General features: G+C 40.2%; 2 protein-coding genes across 4 annotated transcripts in view; both read left to right on the top strand.

Annotated features, from left to right (window-relative positions):
* The window catches only part of inpp4aa (inositol polyphosphate-4-phosphatase type I Aa), a 19,037-nt gene extending 3,192 nt beyond the window's left edge, over window positions 1-15,845 (top strand). Inside the window, exons 2-24 of one of the 3 annotated variants that reach the window (XM_034886261.1) lie at window positions 1,627-1,896; window positions 1,998-2,042; window positions 3,759-3,877; window positions 3,993-4,109; window positions 4,268-4,347; window positions 4,460-4,577; window positions 5,848-5,938; window positions 6,043-6,190; window positions 6,936-7,066; window positions 7,442-7,546; window positions 7,646-7,754; window positions 7,865-7,882; window positions 7,994-8,180; window positions 8,816-9,115; window positions 9,192-9,339; window positions 9,663-9,695; window positions 10,646-10,818; window positions 10,970-11,093; window positions 11,828-12,095; window positions 13,264-13,361; window positions 13,458-13,570; window positions 13,654-13,808; window positions 13,913-15,845. In XM_034886261.1, the coding sequence (XP_034742152.1) occupies window positions 1,797-1,896; window positions 1,998-2,042; window positions 3,759-3,877; window positions 3,993-4,109; window positions 4,268-4,347; window positions 4,460-4,577; window positions 5,848-5,938; window positions 6,043-6,190; window positions 6,936-7,066; window positions 7,442-7,546; window positions 7,646-7,754; window positions 7,865-7,882; window positions 7,994-8,180; window positions 8,816-9,115; window positions 9,192-9,339; window positions 9,663-9,695; window positions 10,646-10,818; window positions 10,970-11,093; window positions 11,828-12,095; window positions 13,264-13,361; window positions 13,458-13,570; window positions 13,654-13,808; window positions 13,913-14,045 (2,913 nt within the window). In that variant the 5' untranslated portion in view covers window positions 1,627-1,796 and the 3' untranslated portion in view covers window positions 14,046-15,845. The remainder of the gene's footprint in view (window positions 1-1,626; window positions 1,897-1,997; window positions 2,043-3,758; window positions 3,878-3,992; window positions 4,110-4,267; window positions 4,348-4,459; window positions 4,578-5,847; window positions 5,939-6,042; window positions 6,191-6,935; window positions 7,067-7,441; window positions 7,547-7,645; window positions 7,755-7,864; window positions 7,883-7,993; window positions 8,181-8,815; window positions 9,116-9,191; window positions 9,340-9,662; window positions 9,696-10,645; window positions 10,819-10,969; window positions 11,094-11,827; window positions 12,096-13,263; window positions 13,362-13,457; window positions 13,571-13,653; window positions 13,809-13,912) is intronic. The other 2 variants (XM_034886262.1, XM_034886263.1) reach the window with 2 other exon arrangements.
* The window catches only part of si:dkey-4e7.3 (uncharacterized protein LOC402865 homolog), a 10,682-nt gene continuing 6,290 nt past the window's right edge, over window positions 13,445-17,836 (top strand). Inside the window, exons 1-2 of the mRNA XM_034886337.1 lie at window positions 13,445-13,452; window positions 17,081-17,082. The gene's annotated coding sequence lies outside the window, so the exon portion shown is untranslated. The remainder of the gene's footprint in view (window positions 13,453-17,080; window positions 17,083-17,836) is intronic.

Below are 17,836 nucleotides of genomic sequence, written 5' to 3'. Positions count from 1 at the left end.
TCTTAACTTAAATATTCTAGTGGAAAACGTTAACATGTTTTTTTTTGTAGACCCAATGCTTTATTTTTTAGAGTGTACCTTTCCTCTTCCTCTACGTCTAACTTCTTCTGTGGTTCATGTTTGTGCTTAGTTGTGCTTTGCTAAATCAATATACTGACAGATTCTGATTTGCACACTTACACCAGTGTTTCACTTAACAGCTGCACCGTGTGCCACACTTGGCACAGCCTCAGTTTCCTGTTCTCTCACTGTTGGTATTTGATTTGGCAGGTTCAGTGTTATTTCGTAAGGAGCCCTCTATGCTGTGGCTCTTTTTATCGTCATCCAAAATTAGTAACAATGTGTGTTGGTGGGAGGAAAACGTGCTCTGGTTTAATGGCATTTTATTAAACCAATTAGAATCGTCATGTGCGGTTTTAAACTCCGCACAGAGCTGCTGCAAAATAGTTGGATTTGTCCGGGTGCCATTTGCTGCGTTTATCCCCCATCTCTCTCCCCCTTCCGTGCCTATCCACTGTCTCTAGGTAATAAAGGGAAAAGCCTCAAAACAAAAATTAAGAATTTCCTGCAGCACCGGAGCAATCCAGGGATATTGACTATAAAGAGATGTGGAGCATTTTTAGTCAGATTGTCTAACATCATCTCAGTTTGTTTTACAGCAGCATATCTTGCTAACTGTGGGTCAGATTACGATCAAGTTTTGTATTTATATTCATCCTAGAGGATGATTCTTGGTGATTAGGATTGGGCCCCTATCCTTTTGTGTCGAAACCAATGGCAGGTCAAAATGTCTTGTTTGTGAATGTCAAGTTATGTAATCTTTAATGGCACATTTATGTGACATTTTGAGAGTTTTAATTATACTCAAAGATTTAAAGAACAGGTGTATCAAAAATGCATGCTCCTCACAAGATTAATTGTTTTTATGACATCCTGTTTTTTTTTCCACAGAAGCAGCGTATTAATTAAAAAAAGTTTTGTTTCCTTTAGTGGCTACTAGAAGTGCTTTGCACAGGATTATTGGCACTGTTAAGACACACTGGACCTCAAACTAAAAATCTTCACGTACAGTAACAAGGCAATAAAAGGCCGGACTATAACATTAGATAGTTGAAAAGCTGTCTGAGACCATTTCCGCAGTGTCTGAAAGAAGAAAAAACACAGGAAAAGCACAAATAGCATCAGGAGATAGAAGGTGAATATTCAGTCTGCTGCAGCTCTGTTTCCTTTCCTACAGCTGTGTGAAAAGTCACACTTTTCCCCCACTGATTTTTTTCCACTGCCTATATTAACACATTATAGAGGAAAAGAGATAAGCCGTGCACTGACAGTAAACTGCTCAACTCTCAAACGTTGCTCATCCCAGATTGAAGCGTCATGCCAAAGCAGACAGTCACCTTAAATCAGTTCATTGCTCAACCTTGTTGAAGACTGTAATGTGATGCTGAGCATGTATGCAGTCAGTAGCAACCAGCATGTCTAATTACAAGCAGTTCTCTAATTCTGTCTAATGTCTCTGAGCTCAGCTGCCATCTCAATGAAAGGATGACATCACTATCAAAGAACTGAAGATGTCTAGTGTGTCTCAGATGATCACTTTGTTGTTTTTGTCTGGCTTTCTTTCAGATTTATCACTGATAAACGTGTGACCTCTCAGGTCAACACAAGGGAGCCCACAAGCTTACATCTCAAAAAACTGACGTGACAGACGTTTGGATTTTGAGTCTGCTCGACATCGTTCTGCTCTTCAGTCCTTTTATTCTAAAATCCATCCCCAGCCCTGACGTGAACCCACCATGTCCGGGAAGGAGCGCAGCCCCCGCCATCGGCCGTGGTCGGTCTACCGGGCCAACACATTTGATCTCTCAGCTGAGATGATGGGGCTGGCTCTCTCGGGTAACTAAGTAACTGCTCCCATGGTAACCTGTTTACTTCATTGGTGATGAAATAGCAGTTGGTTAAAAAAGAGCTTTGTCTCTTTTTTCTCTGTCCTACAGGCAACAGCCAGGATCCGGATGAGCCTGTTCTGGAGTTTAGTGTTGGTAAGTTCAAAAGGAAGCCATGGATACACTGCTGCACACGCCATGCGGATCAGTCTTTGTCCTCTACCTAGAATTGAAATATGCACCGTATATTAACAGAGTCCGCTTCATACACACCAAGTTGAGCATTAATCAATCATGACCTTACCAAAAACAACACTGAATTGACCCCTGTAGGTACACTGACTACACCGGCAAGTGTTGTCTGTGCATCCAAAGCCTGAAACAGCTTATTCTGCTCCGTTGTTGAACACATAAAGCCCATTAGTGAGCCACACTGTTGCATTGGCTGGCATGGCCATGGTAGTTTATTTTGAGTCAATCCCACCTACACCTGCTGCAGTTAAAACTCAATATTTCACCAAATGTGTATTAGTCAACAGTTGAAAAAATAGTCCCTGTCAAATGCACTTTTAAATTCTGTTTGAGCTGTTTGCTGAAACTACATTGCCCAACTGTTTTATAAGATTAATTCAATTCAATTCAATTCAATTCAATTTTATTTATAGTATCAATTCATAACAAGAGTTATCTCAAGACACTTTACAGATAGACCACACTCCATAATTTACAAGGACCCAACAGTTCTAGTAGTCTCCTCCAGAGCAAGCAACAGTGCAACAGTGGCGAGGAAAAACTTCCTTTAAGGCAGAAATCTCGGACAGACCCAGGCTCTTGGTAGGTGGTGTCTGACGACCGGTTGGGGTTAGAATGAAGAGTGGAAATAACAAAAATAGAAAGAAATAGTAGTTGGTAGCAGTTCTTTGTAGTAGTTCTACAACTACTACAAGATTACTGAACTTTCTTTTTTGTTTCTCTATAACTTTATATCTGTGACCTTTATAAAGAAGTCTTTAGTATTAACAAACAAGGTAGTTAAGGTGGAAAGTATTGAGAGATGGCCAAATGCATTGTTGGATTTGTTTGGTCCTTTGATTTTTTGATGACTAGTAAATAAAATGCTAGAAAATTAAGCCATATTCTTTAAAGGCTGCAATAATCAATATTTTTACATGAACAGATGACTATGTCTAATGTGAAGGCAGCCACTGGTAGTGACACCGTCAAATAATTATTGCCTAACTCTGCACTTCCCCTTTCAGATTTTTATCATCTTTTGATTTTTAGTTTAGTTTATTTATTGTTGGTTTTACAGCCCAACTTTAATGTTTTAGTTCACTGTTGTTGGTCTTTTTCAGGCACAGTAGGAGTTTTTCAGTGAAAGGTTCTGATAAAGGAATGGAATTCTACCTGCCCAGCAACCAAAACAAACAAAGTTAACTACTATCTGGTGGAGCGGAGCAATTAGAAGCTAAAGATGTTTCCTCAAACCTAAAATGAAAATTGGATTTAAATTCACTTAGAAACACAACTCCAAATGAATGATAATATTGTTAACATGTTCACCGTGTTAATTGTAGGTGACAATCCATCAATGTTTAAATATTGTTCAGCTGCCTATAAAGGCTGCTTTAAAGGATCCTTTGTCTCGTCACTGATTGGTTCAAGAGGTGACTATATCTTTTGTGTGGACTTGTTTTATTTTTTTTATCCTTTGTTTAATCTGAAAGCATCACTGTAAACATCTGCTGCTCATCAAGTACTAACAACTCACAAATACTCTATTACATTCCTCCCATGACCCAGGATTAGTGGCCATCTCACCATTAAATTCTAAAGTTAGTAACCTCTTTCTGTGTTTATGTGTTGGTGCAGCCTGCAGCGAGCTAGTCACTCCCTCTCTGGACCGTAAGCCAACCAGCTTCGTCGCCATCAGCTGCACCACTCCGCCCCAGGCCTTCTGGACCAAGCACGCCCAAACTGAAATCATAGAGGTACACCACTGTTCGCTTTCCCTGGCTTCCTGTCTGCTGTTGGAGAAATCCGAACCATTTCACCTCTTTCTCTTTCTGTCCCTCTCTCTCTCTCTCTCTCTCTCTCTGTCTTCAGGGCACCAGTAACCCCATCTTCCTGAGTAGTGTGGCGTTCTTTCAAGACTCTCTGATCACTCAGCAGACTCAGGTCAAGCTTTCTGTCTACGATGTAAAGGACCGCACACAGGGCACGGTAAACCCCAATACAAGAATCATTTATTGAAAAAACACTTGACTCCACTGTTTTCAAATTTCCCTTTTAGGAAGTGAGTAAAGTTCCTATCTACAAAATCCTTTGTAGTCTGCACTTATCACCTAATTCCTTGGGTTGTGTGTGCTTTTATGTGACAGATGTACATGCTTGGTTCATCCATGTTTTCTGTGAAAGAACTGCTGCAGGACAAGCACCACAGACTGCACCTGACTCTCAGGTAACACACAACACACTGTGCCTTTTCCCTCTATCAGTGACACAATGATAGCCACTGCTTGCTGGATTTGGGATCAGGGATGTTTAGTTTACTTAATGTCCCCGTGGTTCAGGTCAGCAGAGAACGAGCGCGTAGGGAACATCACCGTCATTGCCTGGCAGATAGAAGAGAAGCGCGAGCAGAGAGCTCCTGTTGCAAGATTACAGAGAGGAGACACTGTGAATGGAAGGGTGAGTTACTCTGAAAAGTTCTGATGAGTCGGGACTAGGGCGGGCATTGTTCAAAATCTTTTGATCCGGTGCCAATTTTGATACCTCAGTCTTGATACCGGTTCCTAACAATACCTTTTTCAATAACACATGTTTTAAAATCCATTCCAACAAAATTAAAAACAATTTGGTAACACTGCTCACTCAGAGTAACATTAATAACACTGATTGTGCTTTTCGATAGGGGTGCGCCAGTCAGATACTCAGCATTGGTGTCAATCCCAATTGCTGAAAAGGTGCTGTAGAAATAAAGTTGCCTTGCCTTACAACCTCAGCCTGTCAATCAGTCATCAGGGCACATCAGGGCAACGTTCCTGAAGATTCCCTGAAGGTTAGGTTTTGGTTAGGTTTTTAAAGTTTTCTTAACGTTCAGGGAACAGCACCGCGACCGCTTTCGCCTCGCCATTAATATCATATCGCTGTCTACGTTAATAACTGTAACCACACTTGAAACCACTTCATCGCCATTGCCGTGACTCACTGTGACTTCAACAAAATTGCAAAGCCGACGTACAGTCTATGCTCCGTCCACACCTCTGCGTGCGCGCATGCGTGTGTGTGTGTCGGAGCTCCGTTCTCTTTCAATATGCAGAGAGGGCAAAGAGGACAGATAAACTTGTGATTACGCGCTCTCATGTACCAAAATTTGGTACCAAAAAATAAAAAAAATTTTGATACTCGATGGGAATAGGATCGGGGTATTTCATTTGGTGCCATAAAAGTATTGACCAAGCCCTTGTCAGGACTGAAATATTTTTTTTCTTAAGGAATTATTCAAACTGAAATGATCATTCAGTTTATGGATTGTTTTAGTAGTGATTCATCATTCAAGCCTTTTTCCTAGCGAATACTAAATATTCCGTTGTTTCAGCTTCTCAATTGTGAGGATTTTTTGCTCTTTGTCATCTTTTTTTTGATAAGTGTATATACATTTTTGACTTTTTGACTGTTGGTCAGACAAAACAAGCAATTTGATGACATCACCTTGGGCTTTTGAAAAACTGTGATGGGCATGTTTCACTGTTTTATTTTTACGTTTTTTAGGCCAAACAATTATCAAGACATTAACAGAATAATGTGCAAAATAATTGATAATAAATATAATAGTGTCAGCCCTAAACAATGTTTTTAACCTCATATTGTTTTGCCTGGCTACGTATCTCTGCCCTCCGCCTATTTCTGGTTATATTGTTTAAAAAAATAGATCAACAGATCTCTGTGTGTGTATCAGATGGTTCTCCCTGTTGATGAAAGCCTGACTGAATCCATGGGCATTAAATCCAAGTCTTCATCTCTGTGTAAAGACCCACTGCTAAAGGCTGGTGAGTGTGTCTATAAGAAGTAAATATCATACTTATACTTCCCATATGACTATGTCATGTCATGTTGATTCACGGCTGTGATTGAATGTTTGGGTCTGCTTCAGTGTTTGGGGGCGTGATGTCACGAATGTACCGGCTCCCCACCACGGACGGCAACCACCTTCGGGTCCTGGAGCAGATGGCGGAGAGTGTTCTCTCCCTGCATATTCCTCGACAGTTTGTCAAGCTGCTTCTGGAGGAAGACGCTGTTAGGTAACGTCTGAAAATGAGCTTGATATTATTGATCAGGAGCAGATACTCTTAGTTTAAAGCAAAGCAACGTCTACTTGCTACTCGTTGTCAGGGCTGCAGGACTTGAGTCCGGTCTCGGCCTTGGGTCCAATCTCCAGACAATTTGTCCCAATGTTGTTGATTTGACTTTGATTGGTTCGGTCTCAGCCAGCAATCTCACCTTTAACAGTCTTTGGTCTTTTTTTGTACTTTTCTTTTCCATCTTTCTTTTCTTTTATTTGTGTGTTAGAATAATAACATTATCAAGAATAGACAGAGACCACTGAACTTAAAACAAAGTTGATTTTTACTTTGAACACAAGGAGACAGTTTCAGCACTACAGAGTAGTACAGAAAATGAGTAATCAGTATAATATCAATCTATGCAAAAAGTTTAATAATAACACATGGAAAAGTCTGTAAATCATAATTTTCCTAATGTGTCTCCTTGGAAGACATTAAACTGAAGAGTGTGTGATACATCATGAACTTTTATATTCTTCATGTACTCTATTATCTTGTCAGCATCATGTAATAATAGAAACATTATCATTACAACTGCCACTGTTGCCATTTCTACTAATGGTTGCTTGTAGTGTGGGTGATTTGAGAAGTTGGACCTGCTGAGGTGCAGGTTAACTGAACAAGGTGCACTAACTTCAAGCTGTGAGATCATCAGTGCATCAGCTGGATGTGTTGATTGTAAACGCATGTGTGTGATGTGCAGGGTGTGTGAACTGGAGGAACTGGGCGAGCTGTCGGCATGTTGGGAGAACCTCAGGAGGCAGATCATCACGCAGTATCAGACCATCATCCTCACCTATCAGGAGACCATAAGTGACCTGCACGAATACAAAGGTTAGAACCACAAGCTATTGATTACACATGATTTTTAAAGGGGAACTCAACCAATTCAGATAGATCATATTCACAGGGAGTACTAGGAAGGCTCTAACAAAAACATGTTTTTGGGAAGTGTAGAATCCAGTGTTTTTGGAGCTTGACCCCTATTAGGGACTGAAACGTCGGTTCTCATCCTCCATTGAATTTGACCCTTGAATCCCTTTTTTCCCCAAGACTAAATTGTTGAGTGCCCCTTCAAGTAAAAATAAATAAATGTAAAATTGCACAAACTAGGCACTGCAACATCTTCTAAACATACATTTATGTAAATAAATATCCCATTATGTACAGATACGAAGAACCTCTTTCCTCCTTTCTTCGCCCTCCCAGGTCCTTCATTTAAGTCTAGTACTTTGAAAGCTGAGAGGAAGTTGGAGTTTATTCCTACTAACCTGCACATCCAGAGGATGAGAGTACAGGGTGTGTCTGGCTATGGTAGGTATTTGCACCGCATGCCTATTTCTGTCCAAGGTTTAAATGATGATGTTTGTTCGGTATCTCATTGCGTCCTCTTCATAACTTTCCTCTGATCAGACCGGACATACGATGTTGTGACTATTGGTGCTCCTGCAGCACATCATCAAGGCTTTAAAGGCTGCGGTCTCCGAAAAATGCTGCACAAGCTTGAAGAAGCAAGGAAACAGTGAGTAGCCAAGCAGAAAATAGTTTCATGGTAGTGTTTGATTCTATAAGTAATCAATTTTTTTAATAATCAAATCTTATTTTGTTATTGATTTTGCCTTCCTCACTCAGCACTTTTGAGGAGGAAAGGTGAGATTACGTGTAGTGTATTTACGTATGGTGTATTGTACAAACGTACATTTTGTGTGTGTTTTTTGTCATTGCTATGTTCCACAATTTATCTTCTTTATCACCATCAAGTTCTGCTGGCTCTGGCTCTAAAGGAATGGCATACCAGCCTCAGGATGTGGTGAAAGCAAAGGAGCTGATTGGTCAAATAAATACTCTTAAGACACAAGTGTGTTACTACACTGAACGTCTGTCTCGAGCTGCCAAGGAACGCTCACCCAACGCTCTGGAGAGAACACTGTCCATCTTATCAGAGAAAGTAAGAGAGCACTGAGTTAGAGAGCACTGATGTATTATTTACATAGCACTGCAGTTTCTTCTCTATTGGTTCTCACTTTTTTCTATCCCTCTGCTTCTGGCTTTCACTGATTCTCTCTTGAAATTTGATCTCAACTTTCAACCTTAATAGAAACGATCAACTTTTGCAAGGAAAACTGCTTCTTAATTTTGGCAGTTGAGTGCAGTAAAAACAAGTAATATAAAATACTGAACAACAGATAAAACAATGTGTTCTCAGTCTTTGACTCAACAAAGACTGCAACATCGTCAGCAAACCTCTGAGTCTTAGAGACACTGACACCAAGATAAATAAATTCCTTTTAATTAATTTATTATTTATTTGGTCCAATTGATTACATTTAATTGGGCCTATGTCTGCTGCTCTCATCTTTGAGCAGTGAAAGATACAGTTGCGTTGCATCTGAAACCTAACGTGATACCATAACATCAACCACTTCTAACAGACAGTTAAAATGTATTCTGCATTTCGTCCCTGATTTTTAATTTCCGGGTTTATAAACTTTTATTTTGTTTGCCTCAAGTTTCAGTTTATTTAATGCCCAAACCATAACTACTTTACCAGCTTCTCTGTGTCCTCTCCCTCTCCTCTTGCAGACTCGTCAGTTAGTGACCGCGTGCGACTCCAAGTTACTGTCCTTAGCCATCCTCGCCCTGGCAGCTGCCCGCCCAGAGTCCACTCAGCAGAGCACCCCGTCTCCGTCCTCCTCCTCCCTTTCACCCTCCTCTTGTTCCCCATCGCGTTCCCCCTCCCACTCCCACTCCCCCTCCCGCCACCCAACTTTCCCATCTCGTGCTGCAACCTCACCTTCTCGCCATACAGCTCCTCCAGAGGGCAACGAAGGGAGTAAAAACAAGCGTGCCTCCATGCAGGGAGATTTACAGGAGGAGGAGTGGGTAAGAGAAAGTCCATCTGCCTCTTTCATTCATTCATGTGTTTTTTAATGGTCATTCATAATGTGTTTGTGTGCAGGGGAAGGTTTGGCTAAATGTTGACAAGAGCCTGGAGTGTGTGATCCAGAGGGTGGAAAGGCTGTTGCAGCAAGACAGACTCCAAAGCGACAGTAGCTCTGAGGATGTCTTCCTGCTCGCTAATGAGGAGCCGGGTAACACTAAGAAAGGTACGCGTGCACGCACACACAAACACACAAACAAACAAGCAAACAAACACACACACACACACACACACACTACTCTACTATCGCCAAAATCTGCTCATCCACCACAAAACCTTCATCACCATCATCATCATCATCATCATCATCATCATTATTTTCCCATAAAAAAACCTGCATGCCTTTCACATTGTGTTGACCACATATGTAGGTTTATGTTTGTACTCTTGTTAAGTGCTTCAGTGTTGCTGCATGTTTGAAATCTGAGTTACAGGTAGAAGTGGGATTCTGTCTATATTTTAACATCCTTTACTTTCTCTCACTCGTAGACCACAGCCCAGATGTTGGAAAGAAGTCCCCAGGTGAGAGCGTTATATCCTTAACAAATAATTCTGTATGTGCTAGAACAGTGGACCTTTTTTAAGTCAGGGACCCCTTGGCTGAAAAAGAGACAGAGTAGGGAACCCCTACAGCATGTATTGTTTACAATTGAGCTGCATATTAAACTTGGGCCAATGGATGAAAATAAATTAATATTATTTGTACATTATGTTTTAATATTAAAAACACATGTGGAAGGAATCTTTAAGCCTAACTGTACGGCTACCATCGTGGCTACCTTATGTAGTAAACTTATCTTCAATATGTCAAAATGTTTTTCAAAAATAGGCTGATTTATCTTTGCTATTGATATTTTTAATTCAAGTATATTTTCACACATTTAAATTTTGTAAAAAGAAACTTTCAAAAAAAACAATTTTTTAAAATAATTTAGCAGCCCCCCTGCACTAACTCTGAGGAGCGGACCCCCTGTTGAAGATCTCTGTGCTAGAAAGTGGAGTACACACAAATATACACTACAATATAAACAGGCAGCTACATGTATATTTGCAATTCAATTGTTTGAAATGTTAAAATACAGAATTTTGTTGTGTATTACTTTTGTGTAAAATAGAATTGATTACAATACAATGCAAAAAATTTAGGGTATATAGGACAACCTGTGTTAAAAATATGTCACAAGAAATTTCTAAGATAAATATATTTTGTATATATTTCTGATATTAATTGAACATTAAACATTAAAAAGGTTTGAAATTGTGCGCAAATTCTAATATGATCCCCCTGGCAATTACTCCATTTTCTTGTAAAGAGAATACAAATGTATTCAAAAGTATACTTATAAGTCTTTAAATGCAAATGCATGTTTTTATTAAACCTTTTTAAGCACCGTGTCTGCACGTTGCTGTGTGTGTGTGTGTGTGTGTGTATAAGTGTGCATTACAGTAAGTGTTGTGTGCCATGTCTGCAGGTGAGTGGAGCGATGCTTTGTACCCTCTCCTCACCACGCTGACGGATTGTGTGTCTCTGATGAGCGACAAAGCCAAGAAGGCCATGGTGTTTCTGCTGATGCAGGACAACGCCCCCACCATCGCCATGAGCCTCACCCTGCAGTACCGCCGCGACGTCGTATTCTGTCAGACGGTCTGTCAACTTCTACCTTCCCCTTCTAGCTCTTCTGTCTTTCATACCCATTAAGTTTTTAATAATTACTTGCCATTAGAAAGTGTGCATAATGTTCATAAAAAAGATGCCACTTTTATTGCTGTATTGAAATGAGTTGTTCTTCTTTCAGCTGACGCCGCTGATCTGCGGCTTCATTATCAAACTGAGGAACTCTCTCTGTGACTCAGGCTTCCTCAGGCAGCTACACACCATCGGCTTACTGGTGCAGTATGAGAGCCTGCTCAGCACCTATGGTGTGTGTGTGTGTGTGTGTGTGTGTGTGTGTGTTTTTATGTGTGTGTGTGTGTGTGTGTGTGTGTGTGTCTGTGCAAACAAAAGAAATGTTTCATAACACAGAAAATAGAAAACACTAAGAGAGTTAACACCTTGGCAAAGGCTATAAAACTTTCCAGAAAACAGCATCAAAATATCGATAATATATACTGTATATATTGTGAAAGTCATTCTAATTAGTTAAAAGAGGCTGTGGTTTAGCCTAAATCCACACATACATAAAAACATGATTGAATCAACATGAGCGGGATGTGTCAGAGTAAGTGTGCTGGCTAAATCGGATTTTAATTGCATGATCTATTTAGAAGTTAAGTTGTTTTTTTTTATAGGTCATACTTACATATTTGGTAACCAGTGATGAGGAAAACAGTATAGTGTTGACAAATAATCTAAATAAAAACCTATTGGGGCATACAAACATTTTATTTACTAAATTTGTTGAAGATTGGGTGAAAGAACAGTTCAGAGAAAGGTAGAAATTGTACCGTTTTAGAATTAATGAACCAACTTGTTAAGTACCTTCCCTAGGATATGGCCTAACTTTTAACAACCTTTTACTGAAATCTGTTGAGCAGTTTTTGAGATGTCCAAAGACAAGCAAACAGACAGGACCAAGATCATAACATCCTTGGTTGATGTAATGATGTCAGCGGTCTAGGTCTTAATTTTCTCTGATGACTCCTTTTTCCTAAAGGTGAGGAGCTGGCCATGTTGGAGGATATGAGTGTCGGAGTGATGGACCTGAGAAATGTCACCTTTAAAGTTACCCAGGCAACTTCGGGCTTTGCCCCAGACATGCTGCCAGTGATCACAGGAAACAGGAACGGCTTCAATGTCCGGGTCCCAATGCCCGGGGCGATGTTCGACACGCTGCCACGAGAGATCCAGAACGGGATGCTGCTGCGCGTGCAACCCGTTCTGTTCAATGTGGGGATCAACGAACAGCAGACGCTGGCTGAGAAGTGAGTCACTGATTTTATAGGAACAGGAAAGGTTGAGGGCTTGAGGGCAGAAAGAAAATGGAAAGGAGAAAGGGCACCCATGGGGAAAATGGCAGATTTAGTGAACAGGTCAATTTTTTGACATTTTGGTAACATATTATGCACCTTTTTATCTAAGTGCTTTTACCGAATAAAAAGGGGGAATGGCCATTTTCTCAAAATGACTCTTGCATGTTCACAACACACAATTACATTGTGCAATTTTTCAAATGGCTTCTTTTTGAGTTGTTTTTCAGTTTTCTAGTCTTCTTCTATATGAAAACAACATATTTAAAAAAAGATGGAGATGCTGTTTTAAATATGTCTTCACCCAAAAAAACAAATTAAGAAACCACAAAATATAAATAAATGAATGAATAAATCTCTGTACTCCGTAAATGACCAACTAGTTACCCTCATTCATAAGGCTGAAATAGGAAAAGGGGGCAATGTTGTGCTTTACTATTAAGAAAAACATATAATATAAAAATATGCACATTATATCTGAAAGGTTGTATCACCCAATTTGACAGTATAAATAGGAAAATGAATATAAGCCATAATACAGTGATATATTGTACTTTTGACCTGTTCAGTCATGAAATGTTACAATGGTTAAATGGTGATGTTTCTCCTCTTTATTCACCTGATACTTCTCTATCTGTAAGACATGGAGAACACTAGGAACCAGAAGACTAAAAATTAGAAAAAGAGGTTTAAATAAAGATTGAATAGATGGAGTGATGAGAGCAAGGTTGCTGGTTGGAACTCCACAAACCACTGTTCGGGTGTCCATGAACAAGGCACTGAGCCTTGGTTCAGAACTTGATTGTGAATGTGACATTCAAAAGCATCGGTTTTCTGCATAACAACCTGCACAGGTAAAAGAAGAAGGAATAATATGAATCCCTCTTGGGGACATTTAGACACACATAGACCTAAAATCCAAACATGCACAAACACAGGTGGTGGGTGTCATGGTCAAGCTACAGGCATCTTGTTTAATGCCTTGCTAAAGGGCATCTTTATAGTGTCCAGGAGATTCTCAAGCCAAGTCCCTACAATCTGACCTGAAATATTTTGAAATTACATCACTTAAAATGTGATAGTGCTTCAATATTTTAACTCTAATATCTTACATGTTTCCCAGGTTTGGAGACACATCACTACAAGATGTGATCAACATGGAGAGCGTGACTCGCCTCAGCTCGTACTACGACCAATTTAAAGAAGTCCTGCCAGAGGACTGTGAGTTGACATACATACAAAACACTTTTACCAGAAGGAAAATTGTGAATCTTCTTGTTTTCATATTTAATCATTCCTCCTCTGTTCTCTCGTCAGGCCTGCCTCGCTCCCGCGGTACCACCAGTTTGCCCGAGCTGCTGAAACAGCTGAGCCAGGATGTGAACGCCAAGAAAAGCAAGAACGTAGAGATTTTGTGGCAGGCAGCCGAGGTGACCCTGCTTCTCAGGTCTTCTTTATGCACAATTTAAAAGTTCTGTCTTCCTCCTTTAATCTCTTTCTCCAATCCCTTAAGGCATGTCGTCGCCTGAATGGAGTGCGTTTCACCAGCTGTAAAAGCGCCAAGGACCGCACAGCCATGTCCCTGACCCTGGAGCAATGTCAGATCCTGCAGCAGGAGCACGCCCTCGCTCCACAGGTCTTCTACCAGGCCTTGGACTGTATGCGCAGGTCAGCTGTTGATAATGAAAGTCATAAATGTTACAGATGTTATAACTCCTGTACCACAAGCTCAATAGAAAAATAAGCAATGCATAATTTCGGTTTCTCCACAGCGAGGGCTGCCGGAGAGAGAACACCATGAAGAATGTGGGATGTCGTAAATACGCCTTTAACTCTCTCCAGCTCAAGGCCTTCCCCAAACAATATCGCCCTCCTGAGGGGACGTATGGAAAAGTTGAGACCTAAGTGGACACGTCTAACTGGAGGAGAACCCAAAGACTGAAGGGGATGATGATGATAGCACCACACAAATAACAAAAAATACTGGAACAGCAGCCCTTTGTTTTGTGCTTAGCCACTGTTAAGATGATTAATGTCCAAGTGCCAGTGCTACTGTAGATTGTTTTATAGTGATTTCCCTTCTCCACTAGTAATACTAGAGTTACACACTTTTCACGGCCACTTCACAGCCAGAAACAGTAAAGATGGCTTTCTGTGTTACTTTGTAGCCAGTGTGCAGACAACACTGTTTGCTGCTGCACTCTAATACACTCGTAGCATCAGGAAGCGTTCAACTGAGACATTTGTCCCTAGAAATAGGATGTGCAAATATGGGACACGTTTCGTCCTTTGCTTTGTTGCATTTATTTGATTTTACCAGTTTATCATAAGGCTATAGATTTCATGCAAAGCCCAAAACCAACACTGATTTGATCCTACTGAAACTGGTTACTGATCCATCTTATTCCTGTGTGTCATAGAGCTCAATTTTTTGTTCAAAAACTATTAAAAAGCACATCAATGAGCCACACTGTTGCACTGGCTTCATTATCCTTCATTATGGTGAACATGAGTAAATCCTACATACACTGTCCTGCTGCAGTAAAACTCACCAGTGCACTAAATGCACCCTTGTAAATAGTCTCTAGCATCGCATTGCTAGACCCTCCTACAAACTGCACTAAAGGACGGTCTAGCTACTCCTCATAGGATTCGGAGATGGGGGGAAAATGGGCTCTGGTTTAATGGCATTTCTTTAAACCAATCTCAATAGTCATGGGCGGTGCTAAACTCTGCACAGAGCTTCTGCAAAATAGCCCTGTGAGAGAAAACTCAGATTGGACAGATAGTGTAGCTAGCCTTCTCCGTTTACCCTGCAGAGATCTGAGGAGCAGTCAGCAATACTCCTCATAAAGCCACCGAATTTAAAATTTCAACAAAAAGTAGGTGTAGGGAAACAGAAAATACATGCATCCGGTGGAATTGTCTGCGGCAAGGGAGTAATCCCCGAAGTGGAACGTTGGGGAAATAGACTAACAGTCCCCGACAACTGCACTACTTACTCCTGCTTGAATACCATTAGTTAAGCTAGAGTGCCCAGCTGTTATAGGAAATTACCAACCCCTTTAATAAATGATAATATTTGTTTGCCTTTCTTTTAAAGGCAAATCAGATGGGGAAAGGAAGCAGAAAGTATTAAGTAACATACTAATACATTGTTGGTTTTGGTCTTTAATGGGATAATTGTAAGTAGAACATAGAATAATACCAGCCTTCTCCTTTAAAGGCAAAACGTTTATGAAGAATTCCCTTTTTTCCAACCTAAAACATGACGTGAAGCTGCATTGAGAGCAGATCTCATCTTATTTGTCAAGACAAGCGGTGACATATTTAAGATAATAGTAACAGCAGTAATCAAGGACGTGTGATTGTCTGGAGATTACAAAATGTGACAAGATTTTTTTAAATGTTTCTTGAAAATATGTCATGACTGTGTATCTTGCTGCCATTTGGAGCTGCCTACATGTGAAGTTGCCTAGTGTAGCCTTGATTAGACCATCAGGTTTATCAAAACAGATGTATTTGCCTGTTAACATATTTCTCTGGACCTAAAGTCCAAACAATTATTTTGTTTAAGTGCTTTGAGCCTGTTGTCTGTTTCCTTTCCATTGTCTCTTCTTCTTCTTGTCTTTTTCAACCACATCAATATTGAACACCATAACACTTTTTACAACAAGCACAGATGTTAAAGACATACATTTCTGACACCACTATCTGGCATTTTTATTGCAATGGTCTCTCATTTAATGTTATTTCTGAGGTTCTTCTGATGCTACACTGAAAGCAACGATGGGGAACTGGTTCACAAATGTGGGCTTCGGTGGTGCATCATTCTATAAACATATCTACAGAAATGTAATGCATTTTTGAAGATTATATTCAGCACTATAGTTGTTTGATAGCCCTTTCAGACTTGCGTTTTTATTAATTTCAAGTGTGTGTGTACTCTGTTTTACAGCACTCAGTTGAATTATGCAGAACTGTGTGACCAAAATTGGATAAAAACTCAATTAATTTAACCTGCATGAAGATAAATAAATAAAAATATACTGCAATTGTTGAGATTAAGAGTACCCATTAGCACTAGATGTTTTTAGACTGAAGTGAAATAATGCATACTGCACTTACCACCAAAAACCCCTCTACCAGCGTCAGGCTCCAATGTGAGCCTACTTTATTGTACAAAACTTAGATTGACAGTGGATTTGATTTTATGAATGTTAATTTACTTACATTATGCTGATAGCTGTTGTTGCCAAATGCTATTATCTTTTATCAATTGTTATTGGACCTTGTTCTGAAAAGTTGTACATGCCCACAGGCTGGACAGGGGAGTTTGAGAGACGCCTGCACCCCCACAGAGGTATGAAGTAAAACTAGATAATAAATAAAGGCTTGCCAATGCAAAATGAGTGTGCCAGGAAATGAGATGAGATATTATGGCCGTGGCTACTGTTAGAAAAAGCTAACTATCACGTTTTCTTATATTTGATGCGGACGAGGAGAGGCTGGAGTTCCAATGGAGAATTAAGAAAGGTTTAATGAAAACAGCATGATGAAAATGATAAGACAAAGACAATAAAACACAAAACATAATAACACTGCAGATGACAGTGGACTCGATTCATGCTTCTCCCTGATGGAGTCACATGAGACCAGTCCTGAATATTTCTAAATCACACACATCTGTGTTGTTTTTCAGACAACAGCAGTGCTAGTTAGTGTCTGTTAGCTCGCAGGGCTCTAGGGTGCGACTAACATTGTTCCTCTATGTCGCACCGGTTCTGATGTCCTCGCATCCGCTGCCTCTCCACAAAGCAATGTTGTCTATGTCAATATGGTTTTATTTTGCGCTACATGACCCATTTCTTCTGTAAAGCCGTAGGCCTACCTGTTTTGGATCTGTCCTCTTACTCTCCGTGGAGCCTTCCAAGAGTAAGACGTGTGTAACTCTACTGACCCCCCATTCAACCCGTGCTGGACCCATTCATAATGAGTCAGCCGTCTCTCTGTGAGTAGCATAGGCCACCGCATTCCTTCTCCCTCCCTAGCTCTTTTAATCACTTATTGTTGAAAACAAGTGAAGGAGCATTTTTTTTTAAATACATCGTAGTCTATTTATTTCAGATTGCTAAATGTCATTTACTTGTGTTGCAGATGTATGTATACAACATAGGCCTACAACTTAAGACAGAAGAACGTAACATAATATGGATGTGAAAGCAGTTATAAATAGACTATGTGACTATAACATTTGTTTTGGTTAAAATCAATATCGTGATATAACCGTGATAATTAATCGTGATCTGAATATTGATCAAAAATAATCGTGGTTATCATTTTGGCCATAATCGCGCAGCCTTAGGCTTCTTTCTATAATTATGTTAAATTCCAGACTGGACCTTATCAATTTCTTTACAGTCAGAGGAACAGAGGGGGAAGGTCTTGACCTCTCCACAGAGACAAATAATCCGTATTTTCCTTACCTGGCTGCATCATACATTAACAGAAATACATAAGTTTCAAAACATTGTTTTTCACTTTTTATAATTCAACACTTCAAGCGGCCGAAATGGGTTTCCACAGGGGGGTGGCTGCCCCCCCCATAGAGAAAGGGTAAGTTATATTTCGTATAGGCTTCGCCCTCTAAGGGCTACGCTATTGGGTTTATCCCTTCGCGCATGCGCAGTCGTGAA

This window comes from Etheostoma cragini, chromosome 11 (assembly GCF_013103735.1).
Source record: "Etheostoma cragini isolate CJK2018 chromosome 11, CSU_Ecrag_1.0, whole genome shotgun sequence".
Taxonomy (NCBI): domain Eukaryota; kingdom Metazoa; phylum Chordata; class Actinopteri; order Perciformes; family Percidae; genus Etheostoma; species Etheostoma cragini.
The sequence above is the reverse complement of the archived record's forward strand: the minus strand, read 5'-3'. Positions and strand labels throughout refer to the sequence as shown.